Below are 20896 nucleotides of genomic sequence, written 5' to 3' on the forward strand. Positions count from 1 at the left end.
CAGTCGCGCGTCTCCTTGGTGCTGCCCCTGTCCATGCCCCCAATTGGCATAAAGTAAAAGTTAGGAAAATAGGTGGTGCTCCCTTTCTTTTCTTCCTCTCTCCCTTTTTTGTTCGGGAGAAGGATTGCGATTTCTGTTCTTTGTCCAGTTTATTTCTCTTCTTTCTTTCTTTCTTTCTTTGTGTTTCGTCTTCCCCGGTTACCCGAACCCCACTATCTTCTCTACTTTCAAAGGAATATCTCTCTCTCTCTCTCTCTCTCTCTCTCTCTCTCTCTCTCTCTCTCTCTCTCTCTCTCTCTCTCTCTCTGATGGTGCGTGTGTGTGCCCCCTCCTCCCCTGGACAACAAAGTACAGGACATTGTCAAAATACACATGGAAATTATCGCTGGCATGTCTGCAACAAGAAAATAATTTCACTTTATCATACGAGCAATTGAACACGACTTGTACCCCCAAACGACATGTCTATGCGCCACTGACTCAGTTTCAAAGGAAGCCGCCATTTCCCCCCTTTTTATGTAAAAACAAGACGTGCAAGAGTCTTTATGCTGCAGTACATGTGTTAACAATAATATAAAATTAGAAGATTCGAAATTCCAGCGAAAAATAGAGACATTATTACGTAAATACTACGAACATGACAACATATCTTTATATAGATATGTGGTACCCCGGGGGTTACAGGAACTTATCTATTTAATGATATGTGATATACTAGAGGTTAAACTGTGGATACTGCGGTGGTTTGCTTACCTCTGTCGTGATGGTCTCGTAAGGTATGACTGAGTGGTTGTACTCCCAGCCGTACATGCAACCCACTGTAGGCCAGTGTCTGATTGAATCTTCTGGGTCCGTCTGACCAGCTAAGATCTCTGTGAAGTTGCCGAGGTACATCTTGCATTTGCTGTACCCACCTTCTTCCATTGGTATTGCCAGTCGCACCCTGAAAGGTAAAACAAAAGGTTAATTTTTTATTACTAACAATGTTCTTATACCGAATCACAAGGAAATATGTATACAAACCAGGATCAATTTTTGTTTAGTTATTCTAGCAAAATAGGGCACATTTGTTTACAATTACCACAATTGTTTGCCAATAATCGGAATTACCAAACTTAGTAAAGGTACCAACAAGAACCACGTAGAAGATGAACCCAGAAGAACGATCAATAAAAGCCAACAATAATAAAAAGAACTATCAATAAAACCAACAATAATAAGAAGAACGATCAATACACGCCAACAATAATAAGAACTATCAATACACGCCAACAGTAGTAATGAGAACGATCAATTACAGCCAACAATAATAAGAAAACAATAAAGAAAAAGCAACAATAAGAACGAACAAGAACAATTATTACCATGAGTGGCTCCAAGATGCTACTTAGAAAGTTCTAAAATCTGAGACAATATAACTTACTTTCATATTCAAATTCCCTCAGACAATATTTAACACCCGGTGCTTATTTTGTAATACACTATTCAGAAACATGACAGGATATCCAAAGGAACTTCATTATGGAGACACATGACCTTAGACTTGTTAAATCGCAAACAGCAATTAGTCTTAAAAGAAAGTGCAATGTTATGCTTTGTCTGCAATGAATCACCGGTGCATGTTGAAAGTTTGTCTTAAACTGCTTCCGCTTTTGCGAAGTCGCGCGTAGCAAAACAAAAGCACTACTTTTCTTTCTTGCAAATGTCATTACTGCTCACATGATTATGAAATTTATAAAGGCAGAAGTGCCAACTTTTGCGCATTTAAGCTACACTTGTATTTGTATACTTAAATGGTGAGTAATTCATGTACAGTCAGCAGAATTTCATGGAATTCTCCAATAAACTTTATTGTTGCTCTAAAGGCTGAGGTAATAAGATTGATGGCTTCCTTCCGTTAAAGCCCTTGCACACGAAACCACAACGTCTCGTAGTTCTAAAAGGTTAAGTTATGTCGCGATTTTATCTTTTAATGGCTTCTAAGTTTTAACTTCATACAAAATGTATAGATATTTCAAAAGCAAGCCATCTTTTTCCCCCAACTTGAAAGATTTTCAAAACTTTGTCAAAAGCAGTTACTTGTAAGTCAGCTATACGCTCAGATAAGGTAACCGGGACTGGACCTACAGTTTAAAGTGGGATCCGAACCACGGTATAGGTGTAGTTATGTCTCCACATTTAATCACGGCATAATGTCTCCACATTGTTTCTCGATACGTCATTGTTAACCACGTTAGGTAAGGTAAGGTAAGGTAAGGTAAGGTAAGGTAAGGTAAAGGAAACACACACATCTTGTTTTTTTGTATGTTTCCTTTACCTAACCTTACCTAACCTAACGTGGTTAAGAAAGTGAAGTGGAGAAAACACAAAGAACTTGAAACCTACATATCACACCTACATTCTTCCAATGTGGAGACATACTACACCTACACCCCGAACTACTGTACAGTGTGCCAACCTAGGATTGAACCCAAGGCCCTTTTATTACAAGGTCGAAAATGTTTCCATTACGCCATCGGGAATGAGCAAGGAAATTTCGGTAGGAGTGTTCATTGCATTGAAACCACAAAATTTGCATACGTCTATACAAGACCGAGAGCTATAAGAGTTCAAACCGAACCACAGATTATCTGGACTCTTAAACCATCAGGTATGTCCCCATATCAAGCATTCAACCATAACGATCGTAGTGTCGAAAATAGAGGGGTACGCCCCCCTTGTGACCACTCTGTAGGCCTACTTCCACTGAAACAATTAGAAAGTACTTAAAGGAAGCAATGTCTCCTGGATTTGATTAAGAGAAAAATAAATTCAAAAACTTGAAAAATAGGGGTAGGAGCTATTGCTTAAAATGAGATGAAATTGCCAAAAAAATGAAAAATTCCCAACCAAATTGTCTGTATTTAAAAAATTTACTTCGTGATACACATTTTTTAAATGCTCATCTCGAATTAATGTTCATAGAGATCTTCGAGATCGACAGTTTAAACAAAGTCATGAGAAATGTCTTAACTTTCAGCATGTCGACACAAAGACGGCAACATGGGAAATAACGTGCACTCTACCCATAATTTCACTGGTAACTGTAGAGTACGCCACTCATGTTAAAGAACTGCACATGAAGAATGTGAAAGTGTGTAGGCTAATTCTGCTTCTGTGTAAAAAGAAAATGACAAGACAACAATGGATTGCAACGTTCAACATTGATGACTCTCCCCTTCCTGTTCCCAATCGACAGAATTTGTTTCATAAGACGTAGAGAAAAAAGAAATTTGGAATAACCAAAAATAGTTTCTGGTAAGCAAACATTTGTTCAAAATAGTCGAACAAATACTTGTTCACCAGAACCAAATTATTTTAGTAACCCTGCACATGTGTTTACCAAAGATTTGTTCAAAATTAAAAAAAAATAATAAATTCTACAATTCTTTTATAGGTAGTTATCGAAAAGCTTAGCCAAACGCGTTTTATTGAATCAAGCAAATCAGTTTTTTTTTCCCCAGTGTGGAACTGAATACTGCAAATTTTGGTTTCAAACGTGCAGGATGGAAAATTTAGTTTTTCGAAGGATCGTAGTGTCAAAGCTAGGCTGTAACAAGCAAACATTCTTAAGAACAGCTGGGAATGTTTTCTCCAAGGTTGTTCAAGGTCCACTTATATTGGTTCTGGATCGTAAAGGACCTTTTTATCATTAAAATATTTCAATTCTGTCTCGAACAATTTTTTCCGAATAAATTTAAACATGGTCCAAGTTTGGTATTGAAATTAAAAAATACGCAACTTGGGACAGAATTTAAATTGATCGAGAAAAATAACAGTTTCTGGTCCTGTTACGGAACCCAACAGAAGCTATTAGAATTTATGGGTTCCTGAACCTCTAACAACCCTGGTTTTCTCTGTTTTGAGGCGACACCCTGTATGTATGTTACGTAATTAAGAAACTCAACTGTTGTACTTCCGCAAGCATACGGTCCCTTAGATGGGGTTATCTTCTTGAAACCAAATCGAGGATTTCTATTCACCTGCAGTTCTCTTCCATTGCCGCATTACATTTTTTACTCTTTTACCCCTCCTCCCTTCATTTTACTTAAACGTAAGCTTTTAACTAATCATTAAATCTATACGTAACTTCGAGGAACGCAGTAATTGGTCATGAAGGAGGCCATGTTTGGATACTTTAACAAGAAGTACCAACAAAACCTGTGAAAAATTAAAAAGTTTTATCTCCAAAATTTCTCCACTCATGGCCGTATTTAGCGAAGAGTGGTAACAGGCTCAAACTCCCATTATTTAACTGTTTGCATTCAGTTTGCGTAACTTTTAAAAAATATATAGATTTTATTGAATATGAACTGCACGTTAAACAAAGTCAAAGTTTTGCTTCATGTCAATTTTACGCACAGATAGAGTAATCGAGATTGCACCTACAATTTTCCATTTGGAACCCGCAATCCCTTGATCTTTACCACACCATCAGGGACAAGCTCTCCAAGTAAAGATCTATAATTAGTTACACGTGACAGTGTTCAGATTTTCACAATCTTCTTCTTGTGGGCAAGTTTATATCTGGTCAGTAGCGACGATTGGGGAAGCGTGAGGCAGTGTGTTTATTTTCTGTTGGTAGACAAGGGGGGGGGGGGGGGGCAGGCCAAAAAGTGTTTGTGTGGGACGGGGTGCAATTGCCTCCCTAAACTGTCTGGTGTATTTTACATTGGGGGGATAAACGTTCCGGTACCCTTAAAAGGCTTTTTTGTGCCATGGTGACAAATTATGCAAAGTTAATAAAAAAAACTAAGTATTTTATACTAAGTATAAATGATCGTGTGTTTTAACAAATCTTATTTCTTTCGGTAACAAGCCTTTATTCATATTCTCAGCGTTGGATACCGCCAGAAAGCAGTATTGTGTAGGTGTGTAGGAGAAGGAGAGAATCTCCACACACAATCTCCTTCCGCACGCACTTTCTTGCACCTTATTGTCTAGGCTTTGTGTTAAGATATAACTAACTCTCTAGTCTTCTTAAACCCGAAGGTTCATGGCTGCAGCAACACAGGCCTTCCATCTTTCCCTATCTTGAGCAAGTTCTATATACTCTTTTCCATCTCTACCCATTTCCTTTAGGTCCATCTCGACGTTGTCCCTCCATCTTCATCTTCGCCTTCCTATAGGTCTCTTACCATCAGGTTTCCCAACAAGAATCCTGTGAACTCCTCTTTCCTCTCCCATTCGTGCCACATGGCCTGCCCACCTAAGTCTTCTTGATTTAATTATTCTAATAATATCTGGACATGAGTACAAATTATGTAGTTCTAAATTATGTAACCTTCTCTACTCACCTGTCTCATCCCTTTTAGGTCCAAATATTTTCCTAAGGTTCTTATTTTCAAATACTCTCAATTTGTGTTCCTCTTTCAATGTAAAGGACCATGTTTCACACCCATATAATACTACAGCTAAGATTACTGTTTTGTATATTTTAACTTTTAGTGTCTTAGATATTAAACGAGAAGACAAAAGTTTATGAAGAGAGAAGCAACATGCATTTCCTGAATTAAGCCTACTTTTTATTTCCTCTAATATAATTTTAATTTGTTAATATTACTCCTAAGTAGTTGAATTTGGACACTGGTTCAAACGAGTTATCAATAATTAGATTTTCATTATTATTTAACACTTGGTTTCGGCCTGTAAGCATATATTAATTTTCTCTTTGTTAACTTCCAAACCTATCTCTTCAGCAGTTAAAAAATATTTTAGCATTATTCTTAATTGTATTTATATCATCCCCTAATAAGTTGTGTTAAGATATTCAGTCATCAAACTAAGACAAGCTCGTGTGGAATCCACGCGTGCTTCCAGCCCGGTCAGGAGGTTGGTTCTGTTGGCCAAGGCCGGTTTCGCGTGCGAATTTCACCGGCTTCTGCAACGGCTCCCGAAGGACATCGGCGGGAACAGAGCAACACCAGCGACATTGCCCGAGGAGATTTACGTGTCAGGGACTGTTCCGAATGCAATCCGCTGCAAAGTTTCGCACGGGGAGACGCTGCATGGAGAATTGCGCGCAAAACTCCCATCGCAGTTGCATACAAGAGAAGGAACTTTAGTATTTCTATGCATCTGAAGGATTTGCACAGTGGCGTGTGTCAGAATCTTACAGATAGGCTAATCGGAACTGGACCTACACATGCAATTTCATTTGTCGCAATACCATGCGTTAATTATAAGAGAATTACAAGTAGACTGGTACAGTTGGTGACGAACGTGAGAACTTCAAACCGAAGCACTGTTTCGGAGTACCGGGTTTGAGTCCTGGCCTGGGAATTGTTTTCTTTCTTAGTGACCCTTCATCAATTGCATCACATCACTCACCTTCATCTTTGCGATTAGTCAAAAGTGGCAGAAAAAGCGAAGTACAATAAACGAGATAAATAAGAACTGTTTCGAGGGGATTCTTAGCTTGCCCCTTCCCCGAAAAAAAATCCTGCGTACGTCCATGCCGATAGGTACGTGGTGTCATGAGTATTTGCAGTTATTTAATCAATTAGCTACATACATGCCCATGAATAGCAAAAAGATTCATTTAAAAAAAAAATTATGCACGGATTTACATTTAAAAGGTTTGACACGAACAGTGGTGGCGATTAGGGGCAGTTGCGCCCTACTTCTTACTCCCGTTCCCGCACTATGCTAAAGCTTATCTACAAAGGAAATGAACTGTTCTTGCCTCCCCAGGTTTTTGAAACCCAATCGCCGCCACTAGACACGAACGTTAGCCGAAAACCTTGCCAAGAGATGTGAACATTGTTCCAGCTATGCAATCTGAAGGAAAGTTTTCACCCCTAGCGAAGTCCCAGTTAACTAGTGTGGCCCGTTACCCCACATGGCGTAAGGGCACAAAATTACCCATAGATCAAAGGTGAATGGCCTTTACGAGGAAGTTCGAAGAATTATGGCGAGTCATTGTTTTGTTGTGCGTAACGCGTACAGTCCGGATCAAGGATTTCCAGTTCTTTCAATCACACCGGAGAAATGTACAATCAGTCGTAAAGATAACCGTGGGCAAATTGTCAATTGTTATTTTAGTTTTCTTCACTATTTTGGAATTGGGTTGTACTTGTGCTATGGCAGAGATATCCTCTGCTTATAAGTGCTTTTGTGTCAATTCTTTAAACCATACGATCCGGAGAACATAAATGAATGAATGAACACTGATGGGCAATTTGTCTACTCCTGCTCGACCTCTGAATGCGCCATGCAAGCCGTCTGTTACAACTCTTAAGAAACCCTTTTGAAGTGAAACTAGGACAATTACCTAGTTGCGCCTTCGTTGATGGTTCTATTGTTCCAAGTTTGGTACATCCTGTCAAGTTTCCCGCGCTTGCCGATCGTTGGCATTTCTAGCAGAAATCACGCAGCGTTGCCACTGTAGGCAGAGTGAACCCCAGGCACTGAAACTGTCGAGCGATAGTTGGCGCGGGAAACGTGACAAGTTGAAATATTTGCCGTTGGCTGTACTACAAACCATTAATTCGAAAAAGAGTTTTTAGTATAGGTGGGTTTCATGTGACGTCAGGATTCGCACCGCCGCCATGTTCGTGGCCACGTTGTTTGTCGCCTGCAAGGAAATACCCACCACGTAGCGTTCGTTACATCTGCGCCAACTGTAAGTTTGTTAATACTGTGTAAAATGTCGGTAACATTGCATAAAATTAATGACAATGTCGTGCCATCTCGAAATAGCGCTAATTTTTCATATGTTCAAACTCTTTGCGCAGTCGACAGAAAAAGAGAAAAAGCGAAGTTTTGGGGTGTAGATCCATATGAAGTGGACAATAACGAAATGAGAAGGGGGCTAAACCTTTTTTTTTTTTTATTTACTTGACCCAGCTACCTGGAATCAATTTGTTTTCGTATTTATTAGTGGTTAGGATTCTGCTTGAAACATTTACATCCAGTACAGATTAACTGTAAATTCCAAGGCTAAGCCATTATCGTGTTTCCTTTTAAGGTTTGTTGAAGCGCTGTAATTTAAAATGTTGAGGTGCTCGAAAACAGTAATTTCACTCCTTGCTTTAACAATTTAGGATATACCGGCCTCCGTGGCCGAGTGATTAACACAGCGCGCTACGATGCCAGGGGTCCCGGGTTCGAATCCCAGCCTGAGCATGGGTATTCTTTGTGAGTTTCGCTTTATCAGTTTCAACATATCACGCAGCTTCGTCTTCACGATTAACCAAAACTGGCAGAGAAGCGAAGTAAAATAAGACCAAATTAATCAATCAATTTGGGATACTTTGATAGTTTTTTTTTCTTCTGATAATACGCAAAGCCTACTACCGGCATCTTTTCTCATGGATCGAAAAACAATTAATAACAGTTTGTGTTAACGAACGAACAAGTACAAACTTACAATTATCAAGATGAATTAAACTTTGAAGATTATCATTTTTATCGTCAAACTTGGCTATCGGAAGTATCAGCATCTTTCTAACGAAAAACAAGGAAACACTATTGCAAGTATGATTAAACACACCAGTTCGATACATTTGTACTAAAAGTCACAGAGAAATGTGGCATATGAACTTACCTGAGAGGAAATGTTCACTGCATATTCTGTAATGTTCGCTTTGTTCAATAATGTTGGCATGATTTACTTTCGCCAACCAGACGACGCGGTATCTTCTGATCAACAATTATAGAGTCCTGTGCCTTGAAGCGCACCTTGTAAGGTTCCCCACAACTGCGGGGTGCGAGTGGCTCGATACTATCTGTAAACACACACACGCAGTTGCAGGAACTAAGTTAATTTCCCTCAGCTCCCGTAGTGAGCATCATGGGAATTCCAAAGGTCCTCACTGGAACCATCTCAGGTGGGCAAAAGAAAAACTCGAACCACCGGATATAGGTTTTATCTAGTTTTATTAGGATAAGTCAATTTGTGTACATCGGGATAGATATGAGCGCCCAGACTGTGAAACCGGGTAATTGCGGATTTTGAACACCATCTCAATATAGAAAACCTGCGTGGTGTGAGCGACTCAACACTGGCCTCTAAACAAACCCACGCAGGTGCGGATATCAAGAAACCTTCCTTTAGCAATGAAATATCGGCGTATTTATACCAGATTTCTGTACTCTGAAACCCCTGACTAGCAAGTTATGAAGACAAAATCTTTTTTAAATTACAATAAAATGTGCAGTTCATACATAAGTTGGATTTGATAAATTATCCAAAAGGTTCTGATACATCTTTTTTAGTTAACATCGATAAGTATAAAATTAAAAACTTCCGCCATTAGTTTCTTACATATCATCAACATCTTTCTAATTTTTAATTGGCGTTCATTAGATTACGTCATAACATTTAGTTTATCGGAACAATCAACTCCACTATTTTTGTCATAATACATTCTTTAGTTTTCAACTTTTAACTTTGCACCTTATACATTTTTCTATCTTTCTTTATAAATGATTTAACAAATTTATCAAATTAACCAAGGCGTAACAACCTTCTGTTCTTTCTTGGAAAATTCGAGGATAAACTTTAGTTTCTGTTCAACAACCGTAAACTGCACAGTACCATCGTATACAAGGTTGAAATCTTCCGCCCACCCGCTTGAATTCCGTATGTTTACAAGAACCGGCCACAATCATGGCTGCTCGATCCCACAATGCAACAGTTTGTGACGTAGGTGAAACACCTATACGATTCTAAATGAAGAGCTCTTCATTTTAGTATAGGATACTGTTGAGTTTCAGAATAATGCAGAAAGTACTGAAGGAGTCAACTTCATTGGACATTATATGTCACACTACGTTCCTCAATGCAAAATGTCCACCTATTTGTAACAGGATTTATATTATTAAAACAAGTGAACACGAACAGTTTTCCCTCACCATATGTTCCATTTATGTAATTCAAACTAATACCGCACCACATTAAAATATCAGTCATTGGCAGTGAAACTTGTTCGTTATTTTTGGCCCAGTCTTTTAAACTTAGACAAATATTTTAAGGTGAGGTGTGACAATTTATTTAAATATCGTCGGAATGGGCTCTCCTATTAAAGAAAATTCACGCATAATTTTAAAGTATGATTTTCTCCCCATGTTGCAAGTGGAAGCGGTTTTAAAGTTTATTATTAAGCTAGATACAGTGTTTGAAAAATATGATGAAATATTTACAAAATACTATGTATTCCTTATGGAGAGAACTTAAATTCAAGTTACTGCTAAACAAATGGGAGTTTCGACTCTACCTAGCGCAAATATCATCTTCAATGGATCCTGTCTACCAGATCATATTTTTTTCCCGTCATCGGAAGTTTGATATCCCCAAGAAAACTAATGAAATAATTATCCCATAAAAGTATAATGCATTTCTCCTTGCCTTCTACGGCCATCCTTTCAGTGTTGCCAACCCTGATGCGCATAAAAAAAGCCAAATTTCACCTTAAATTGAGCTAAAGTTGACTTTCAAGGAGCTATATTTACGAAGGCTGGATAAAGTGCCTCCCATGGTAATTTTAGTTGTCAAGGGGGTGGGGGCGCTGCTATTACCGGTAACTTTAAAGCGATGACAATCTATTCTTAAGTTTTCACCGTCTAGATCTGATGGCATCACCCATGTCAATAATCCATCGATGGTTGTATGAATCTAAAATAAGGGATTATCGGATAACAATATTGTCATCTTCACCTCAGTCAAGGCGCTATATAAAAGTAGCTGGGGAGGTATGGGGGAGGGGAGGACGCAGCCAATATTATAACATCACGTCATGTGCAAAATTTATACGCATGACAAAAGTTGGGCTATGTGGGGCGGGGCTAGTGATGGCATCATGGTGAGGCAGGGGGACGGGTGCCATAGTTCACAGTTAAAACGAGTGCACGAAAGAGCCATATCTGGCCCCAAAAGAGTAAAGTTAGCAACGGTGCTCGCAGCTGCCTCCGAGAGAAGGACCTAGGGGAAATTGTCCCTCCCCCATAACTCGCCGACTTTTCTTGAACGAAGTGTAATAAAAGTTTATAAAATATAAAAAAAATTGTGCAATCTAGTCTAGTAACAGTGTGAAAAGGACTATTTGTTATGCTGGGTAGAAGTGTATCAGGATATATATATTTTTTAGATATATTTAGTAGTTTATAATTGTTATTTGAATGTATTTATACTAAATTTTAAAACAAAAAAACAACTTTTGGCGACATCAGGAAAAGCTTGCCCATGTTTTTTTTTCAGTACATTTCTTTATCAATTTAAAATAAACATTTTAAATAGGGAGTTCACATTGGAGACGAAATGGAACACTGCTGTTCCTGAATTTGGGGCGGGGAGAGAGAGGATGGGGACACTCCCAATCTGAGACTATGTTACATTCACGATTCTCTGTATGTTTAAGATTAGTAGCAAGAGAAACAATACACCATAATTACCATTTAACTACAAGCTACAGTTCTCTACTCCAAAGAATGTAAGGGGAATGAACCAATTTCTTATTCCGGGTTCTGTCATGTTGACAATCGCTGTAAGCAACACACCGGCTTTTAATTTTTATTCTCTGATAAAATGTCAACCGTATGAAAAGTACACATAACAGAAGTGATCCCAGAAAAAGTATATTCAAGCTAGAAATTTGAAAGTGAGACAAGCATAGTTCACGCTTTTAAACCTTGAAAACAAGTAAAAAAAAAAAAAAAAGCGTAGGAATCCGGTGCAATACATTGTAACTTCTGGTTCTGTCCACGTTCAGAGTTGCCAGGCCATTAACATTCAAGTCGCAAGAATTCTTCAAACAAGTTTTTGCAGACACTAACATGTGCTCTGCTATTCACTGACACAGATAACTGGTTTATGTTGGCAGATTTTATGCACAACTTCAGAACAAAGCTTAAGTTTAAGAATAGCCAGCATTGGGTAAAAAATAGATGTCTAACAATAACTCTGCCCCTACAACTTTTCCCCAAGTTTTCTTTAGATTTTTCCCGCAGTGCAAACCACAGACTGGTGTTCATAAATCCGAGCGAGAAACAGAACCTGCAGTTTCCCTAAACGAGGTAGAAAAGTGTTAGTATTTTACAGTGGACCTTTGTCAACTGCATTATCTTCCAGCATGCGCTGTTTAGACCAGGGGCGGTCCATGGATGCTATAGCCAAGGGGCTATAGCCCACCACATACATAATTTTAATTTTTTCTTCGAAATAAAAAGGAGGGTGTGCTCTGAGTCAGTAGCACATTCAGCACTTACGCTTTCATGTAATGGCTGTCCCTTGTGATTGAAGCTCTGGATATCCAACAAATCCAAGGATATCCAGTAGATATATCCTATCTGTCCCTTGGATATCAGCCTAGAAGATATCAAATATATATGTCCCGCAGATATCCAGGAATATATATCTAAAAATTAGTAATGAACATCCAATATGTCCCATGGAAGTTTATACTGTATGGAAAGAAATTGAAACGATAAGTTATACAAGGGTCCGTAAAAGTTTTAAACTACATACCCCAATAATATGAATTTCAATCGACATATAAAACCATACAGCTCTTCATACTCAAAGTTATTGTCTCGACAGTCTTTACATAAAGAAAACATTAGGTCAGTATTGTGCGAGATGTGCTGAACACAACTTTCCAAGCACGTTGGATTGGAAGAGGTTATCCAATTACCTGGCTTCCTAGGTCACCTGATATTACACCCCTGTAAGGTTATGCCAAGGACAAAGTGTACCAAAACTACTGAAATTAACCTTGATGGTATAAAGGCCAGAATAACTAATGCTATTGACACTGCTGACCAACATGCTACGGCGAGTATGGACATAGTTGGTGCACAGTTTAGATGTTGAACGCACAATCAAAGGTGCACATGTCAAAGTGAAGTTGACACAGTCACCGAGTTGGTGCATCATGTGAACGGCAGTATATGCTTCCGTACGTCAATTATAATTCTTCTTATGAAAGTGTGAAATTGTACACAATCTTTATGGATAGGCCTACCCTGTTTTACGAATATCTGAAATTAGAAATCCTACTGTTCAATGACGACAACACTGCCCCACACCACAGACCCGCAGTTTACAACGAACCAGGAGACCTCCCACCGGTTACATGTGGTGATTTAAACGAGAGGGGGAAAAAGTTTTACTCACGTAACTGTAAAGTGGATACCTTCTTACATCACTAATAGGGGCATCCATTGCAAAACGAGAAAATCCGAGGGGAGGAAGATAAATTCCAGGACAAAAATGAGTGCTGACAGTCATGTTTTTGCATCTTGGACAGAAGTGACAGCTTCCAAGATTCCCGCGCCAGAACATGGCTTTCCAAGGAATCGACCTTGGTGAAAGTGAAATGATCCGAGCTGCTTTGTAGACAAGAGAAAACTGCTGACAGGCTGGTTGAGAACACATTGTGCTCCTACAGGCCGTATGAAAAGCATTAGATTTTTATCTTATGACACTAGGAGATGTACCACGTACAAATTTCAGTGCAAAATACAGGCTTGACTAGGACTAACCTGGGTCCTCCTTGTCTTTCCGAACCAGCCAACATTTCGCCTAATTTATTCGCTGCCGTTGTTTTAACCGAGTGGAATTTCTGCGTAGAACATCTCATGCGTGGGGGGTAGCGGCGATTGGGTGCCAAATTGGAGGGACAAGAACAGCTTGCTATACCTCTTGGTAGACGAGGCCATAGTGTGGGGGCAAAATTAGCAAAATTTGGGGGGGGGGGTAACTGCCCCCTACTCGCCGCCACTGTGTGTGGGTGCTTTGAGCCAACAATGGTTGGCGACAGCGCCACCAATATCCCGTGAGCACGCCGGTGAACTTTTGAAGAATAGGTAATTTTTTAAAAATAACAATACCCGAAATTCTTTAATTGAACCAATGTTGCTGTTTCTACTGACCGATTTAGAGTCAGAAAACTGGTGGGAAAAGGCTAGTATAGACAACACTGCCACCTAGCACTTTTAGGTCTTAAAACATATTGTGTCATGCCACGATGTAGCAAGACACGATTCAGAGAAGTTCCGTGTCAGACATCCGTTAATTCACATCGTAGCGAATAAATCGAGAAACGCGCGGCGTGGAGACACCAGATATCGACCGACAGGAGAAGTTTTTGAACTCGCGACCTTCAAGAATACGAGTCCACGGCCACCTGGGTGGAAACAATACGAAGAAGTAGGTGGGAAAAACTGCCCGGTGAAATCGCTCTAATGGATTAGAGAGAAAAAAAAAAGCGTTGTTTCGAAGCCTTTTGATCACTTGAAGGTCGTCTTACGTAATTTCTTCCTGACTTCCGGAACTCACATTGGCTGATTTTGTGATAAGGAGAGGAAGTGACAACATAACTTTCTAGATATTCAATAAGATAGGAAGACGCTCTTCCTCTCCCTATGAGCCGTTTTGCTAATGATCGCCATGCTGGTGCTGCATATCACTAGCACGTATCATACTTATTTATTTTTATTTATTAACTCCTTATTTTAAATGGCGGAGTTAAGGCAGTACAAAGCCTTTTCTTCCACTCAACCATATATACATAAAATAAAATAATACATTGTTATTAACGCTGAGCCGATACCACTTGGAACCGATACCGATACTTATAAAATTCCAAATTAAAAATAAATGATATTATATATCCCTTTTCTTCTCTGAAGAAAGACTTTCTCTTTTCACTCTCTCTCCTCTTCCTTCTCTCCCTTTTCTCCTTTCTTCTTTCCTTCTTTCTTTCTCTCCATCTTTCTCTCTTCCTCTCTCGAAAGAGAAGAGAAAAGAAAATAGCTTTCTTTTCTTTCCTTCTCTCTCCCCTCTTTCTTTCCCTTTTTCTTGGAGGAGAGAGGAAGAAACAGAAGAGAAAGAGAGAGTAAGAAAGGAAGATAGGGGAAACATTTATTGATTGATTGATTTAGTTTATTTTACTTCGCGTTTTGTGCCTCTTGGCTAATTTGCGAAGATGGGGATGAGTGATGAAATGATGAAATTTATGAATGGACATTCACAAACAACCAAGCCCGACCGGGATTCGAACCCGGGGCCCTTGGCGTCGCAGCGCGATGTGCTAACCACTCGGCCACAGGGTCGGGCAGATAGGGGAAAGAGAATAGGGGATATAAGGGAGAAGGAAGAAGAAGAAAAAGAAAGCTCTTTCTTCCTTATATCTCCTATCTTCCTTTCTTACTCTCTTCGTCTTCTGTTTCTTCCTCTTTCTTTCCCTTTTCTTGGAGGAGAGAGAGGGGGAGAGAGAAAGAAGAAAGCTCTTTTTATCTCCTCTTTCGAGAGGAAGAGAAAGAAAGAAAGGAAGAAGGAGAGAAAAAGGAGGGAGAAAATCTCTTCTCTTTTCTCTGAGAAAGAAGGAAGAGAAGGAGAGAGAAGAGAGAGACTTTCTTCTTCTCCAGAGAAGGGATATATATATATATATATATATATATATATATATATATATATATATATATATATATATATATAAAGTGAAACAGGAGAGGAAACACTCGCCAGACGTAGAAAAACTTCAAATTTTCATGACGATTTGTCACATCATCGGGAGTAGAAAGGAGAGTTTTGGTGAAAATTACGTGAAAATTTAGTTTAAAATTGCTTCAAGCGTCTTATTTATAAACAAGTTATCGGTGTTGAAAGTGAAAACTAATTTTGAATGTTTAGGGTTCAGAGAACAATTTTTGCCCACGGACGAAATTTGCAGATTGAATAATGCCAAGCCAAGAAGGCACTTATCACAAAGTTAATAAAATCATCAGAAAGGTTGAAGAACCGTATAAATCAGTACTCAAAGAGTATAGTATCTATCTACTCTGGCAGAAGTCTAATTATAGTCGCAATCTTTCATTTTCCAAGCACCCAAGGGAAACTAATATTTGGATGATCTTGATCACTCTTCAAACACTTGTCGGGTACATCAATTGTTGCCTACGTTACGTTCCTGCATCAGATCGAAAATGAAAGAATTTTTCGAAATTAGTTTTCTTGAATTAGGGAGATAACGCTAATTCATTTGACGTATAGGGAAAACGCTGAAGGTTATTCGCTCATATGTTCTGTGGTTTGCTTTGAGAGCAGAAAACTGAACTGAAGAGTAATTGTTAGAATTAACAAACGCACAGGTAAAACACATGCGTACAATTAAACAAGTCTTATTAACGTGACAACAAATTTCAAAAGTTTTATTCGCTTGTGCTTTTTTCTCTATGCTGGTCTGGATGCAGTGCATCTGGCATTGAATATTTAGCCACATGGAATCTGTAGTTCGCATATTTTCCGAGGGCACATATCCTGGCGCTACTGTTAACTGGAGACTCGTGTAGAGACTTGTCTGGTTGAAAAGTTCAAGTGACGTATTTGCATTGTACTTCGGCCTGCTTACGAAGTGCAACACTCAAACTGTTGCCACACCTTCACCCTGCATATGGACGCTCACGTGTTACAAACAGGAGTCAAATGAGCTAAGATGTTGCGAGAATATCCTCCGGCTATCACAGACTCCGCTGAAACTCGTGGAGGTCAATGACCACTTGCCCTCGGCCTTTCTGAACCCATGAATCCTCTGGTCGCCCGTTCTAATTGACCCAATCGAAACTAACACCCAACTGCAGCTAACTAACCAGCTAAAGTCAGAATCATAGGAGGCTAGATTTCTTGCTGTTTTTTTCAGTTTGATTAGTTGTGTGGTACTGGCTCACCTGCTAGTTTTGGCCTCAAAGTATACTTGTTACCATACTTACGGTATTGCTCAGAGCAGACATGCTAAAAAGATGAACGAGCGATTTGAAGAACATTGTAGAAGAATAGTTACTGCTGCCAGTGGCGGCGATTGGCTTCCAAAACTATGGTTGCAAAGACAGTTTAATATCCCTCGTAGGCTATATAAAGTTTAGCATAGTGCGGGTGCACTATCGCCGCCCTGCTATTAAAAATTAAGAGAAAAGTGGGTGCTAGAAATTGGCTCGAAAGATAATATGGTAATCACTGTGTACTCAACATGCTTTTTAATTATCTCGGTTATGTACTAGGTAAATCAAAAACTAAAGTCAAATTTGTGTTTTCGCAGAAATAAACGAAGACTGGGTGTGTGTGACGTCACAACGTGTATACTTGGAGTGACGTGGAAGTAGGAGCATCCATCACTGCCCCATTCAGTCTAGTGTCGCGCAGCAAAATGGTCACACGTATGGACGCACCACTCCACGAATGCACCATCAAAGAACAGTGCGCCCTAGTGCGCGTTCTGTGGTCGGAGGGAGTCAAACCGGCTGACAACCACTGTCGGCTGTTAGCGCAGTATGGAGCAAGCACCATGACGCAACGAAAGGTGTATGAGTGGGTGGACCGTTTTAAAGCGGGACGCACAAATGTAACGGACGAAAGTCGAAGTGGACGCCCAAAAACATCCCGCACAGAAGAAAACGTCCAACGGGTGGATACCTTTATCAGGGACGATAATCGAAGAATCACAATAGCACAAGTGGCGGAGCTCCTGGATATCAGTTTCGGATCAGCATATGCAATAGTGCATGATGAATTAGGGTACCATGAAGTTTGTGCGAGGTTGGTACCCAAGGAACTCACAGCTGCGCATCAGCAGCAGCGCGTCACAGTGGCTACCCAGTTTCTCCAACGCTATGAAGCCGATCCCAGTATCTTGGAACGAATCGTGACAGGAGACGAAACATGTGTTCACCACTACGAACCAGAGAGTAAGCGGCAAAGCCTGCAATTGAAACATCCGTCGTCCCCCGTACGCAAGAAATTCAAACAACAGCCGTCCTGTAGGAAATTGATGCTAACGCTGTTTTGGGATGTGAAGGGGCCGATCCTGGCAGAGTTTCACTCACATGGTGAAACTGAATAGCGCAAGTTATTGTGCGGTCCTGCAAAACAAACTGAAACCTGCAATTCGTCACAAGCGACGAGGACTGCTGTCTAAGGGGGTGCTCGTACTCCACGATAATGCCAGGCCTCATACAGCAAGGGGCAACAGTAGACACTGTGCCCAGGCTTGGCTTTGAGTTGCTTCCCCATCCTCCGTACAGCCCTGATCTGGCGCAATCAGATTACCACATCTTCGGCCCTTTGAAGCAGGAGCTGCGTGGTCGTCGGTTCAGGTCATATGACGAGGTCCAGCAGGCGGTGCAGACGTGGCTTTGTGAGCAATCAAAAACCTTCTTCGCGGACGGCATACAGAAGCTGATTGCACGATACCAAAAGTGCATTGCTGTGCAGGGGGCATATGTGGAATAAGTGATGTGTAGTTCTTCTTGTGTGGAAATAAAGATGTTATGTGAAAATTGCCTTTACTTTCTGATTTACCTAAGTATATTCATGAGATTCGTTGTATACTTTCATAAAAAAATATTTTCTTCAACTAAACATGTCAAATATTTAATACACTGCTAATAAGATTTCTAAATATTAATGAACAGGACTGCACATCACCTCAATTTCCAACTTTAGCTCGAATTGGCTGTTCCACAGTATACAGCGGGAAAGGCAGTTGCAATTATTAGAACACTGTATATTCGTCAAAACCAGCCTGGTAGCCAGTCCAGTGCCAACTAGGACAATCCTACTGGAAATCCAGTTCCGTGTGATTCGGCCTCAACTAAGTTAATCAACAATGCCATGGCATCTTAACGGATTCAACCCCCCCCCCCCCCACACATTAGTTTAGTAACTCGAAGCCGTGACCCTACTACAGCGCTCGCTTTGTCGAAATTGCATTTACGTAACCAGCAAGCCCACGACACGTGACGTCACGCAATATAATCGGGCCTCGCTGGGTTTCCACGGCGAGCAGACAAGGAGCGCGTGCGAGACGATTTCCTTACAGTTAGCGTAACTACCTCAAGGGTCAAGGACGGAGGAATGACGAACAAGGTTAATCTCCCTCTGATGGCCATGTGTAACCGTGTTTACATTGCTGCGAATGAAAAAAAGAAAAAAAAGCGGTCTTGTTTTGGTCGTTGCGTCATTATTACGTCGCACATTTCCACCGCGACGATGATAAGGATGAAATGAATTAAAGGATTGAGTCAGTGGCGCAGTGGAATCCACTATTACAGTATTACGAGGCACATTGTACCCCATTCTCCTACAAATCACGCAGTGGCGCAGAAGAGTTTCTGACTTGGGGGTTACAAAGTTCAACACAATATACCCGACAACGTCAATCAAGGGTTCCGGGTTCGGTATCCGGTGGAAGCACATAGTGGATCGGATCCCACTTTAAACTATAGATCCACTCCCGATTAGCCTATATGTGCCTAAGTAGACTTTCTGAATGCAACGAAACTAGACGAAATGTTACATTTGGAAGACCCTTCTGAAAATATTGCAGAGGGTGAAAGGGGTGGGTTAACGAGATTTTAGTTAAGTGCTTTTCAGTTTTAAGCCACAATTTCCTGGCTCCCAATTGTAATAGTGTTCTTGATTGACGTGTTTATAAACCAAACTTTTTATTGTCCACTATTTTCACACAAACAGCGCAACAATGTACTACACTTCACGATTCTGCAGACGAAAAAAGTAAAATACGACCGTGCATGCCAGAATAGCTAGGATGCAATGTGTGTGTTTTTTTCCGCCATTTAAAAAGAACAAAGAAAAAACACGGGTGTAAAAGTTCGGCCGTAGAGGGAAATTTTCGTGAAATTGTTTCTAACAACAATCTAATTTAATATACTGTAATTCATTTAATGTAATATATTATACCCCTTTTTAATTACAGTTAAAGGAACCAGATCCGATATGAACATGTCCTTGCAAGTTCACTCCGAAAACAAGATTATTTATTTCTTACAATAGTCTTATTTCTGGAAGTCTGTTAGTAGTAATTATGTGTTGACGGGAATGACATATGAGGTGTTGTCCTAGAAGAAATACAAGTTTACATTTTATAATCCCTATTACAATGACTGGAACATACCCAAAGAATCTTGAGAAAGGGAGACTTATGAAATACTAAATAGGATTTATGTTTAAAGATTTGATTTTGTACATATTGCATACCCTCCCTAAATAATTCAAAAATATAGTTATACAAGAAGATATGACACCTGAATTAAGAAAGAACCATGACAAAGAACCTTGAATTGACAGAACGCTGAAGATAATTTGCAGATCTCTGTGGCGGAGTGGTTAGGCGTCCAGGGTTCGAATCCAGGGCATGGGTGTTCTTTGTTGGGTGTCCCTTCATCGATTCCAATATATCACTGATCTTCATCGTCGCGATTAGTCAAGTGGCAGAAATACACTAAATAACAAAATCAAATCATACTAATTTGTCATAAGATTAGAAACCCTAGTTTATACTTCAAATGGCAAATTTCACGAATATCATGAACATGATACCTGTTCATTTGCAATTCTTTATCCACCTCTTCATGAGAGTCAGTCTCTATTGGACAATAAAGCAATGGGGGACAAGGATCTCACCCAATTACTTGATTGCAGCTCCAAATCCTGCACATTCCATCAGGCACCTGGAGAGAGGTGCATTGCATGCTATTCACGAAATGCCATACATCTCCTGGTGGCCTACGTGAGAGACTTGCAGAGTGTCCACTAAAGGCGACTTCGTCTCGTTTCAAATACAAACAACCTTGAAGGCCCGAGGGAGAAAGGAGTTGCTCCAGTGGACCAGATACTCCTCAGCATCCTGCCTCGAGAGCCTTAACATCTCTCCACGGTTCACCGGCTAGAGTGCACTTTCGCTCGGAGAGCAACGCAAACTGACCATTCACGAAGACTATAAACACTCCGCGTGATCAAGTTTTATGTTTACACGACGCACGCGTGCTCATATAATAAGGTTACTTCAACATTGCGACGTACCAATTGCTGTTAACGTCGCAATACTTGAACTCTGCAACA

At 40.1% G+C, this 20896-nt stretch overlaps 1 protein-coding gene across 1 annotated transcript in view; it reads right to left on the minus strand.

Annotated features, from left to right (window-relative positions):
• Window positions 1–20896, minus strand: part of LOC145994852 (organic cation transporter protein) — a 55513-nt gene that overhangs the window by 21848 nt on the left and 12769 nt on the right. The window contains exon 2 of the mRNA XM_083131246.1: window positions 754–943. Within this exon, the coding sequence (XP_082987372.1) occupies window positions 754–943 (190 nt within the window). The remainder of the gene's footprint in view (window positions 1–753; window positions 944–20896) is intronic.

Source organism: Lepisma saccharinum, chromosome 11 (genome assembly GCF_977018435.1).
Source record: "Lepisma saccharinum chromosome 11, izLepSacc3.1, whole genome shotgun sequence".
NCBI classification, from domain to species: Eukaryota; Metazoa; Arthropoda; class Insecta; order Zygentoma; family Lepismatidae; genus Lepisma; species Lepisma saccharinum.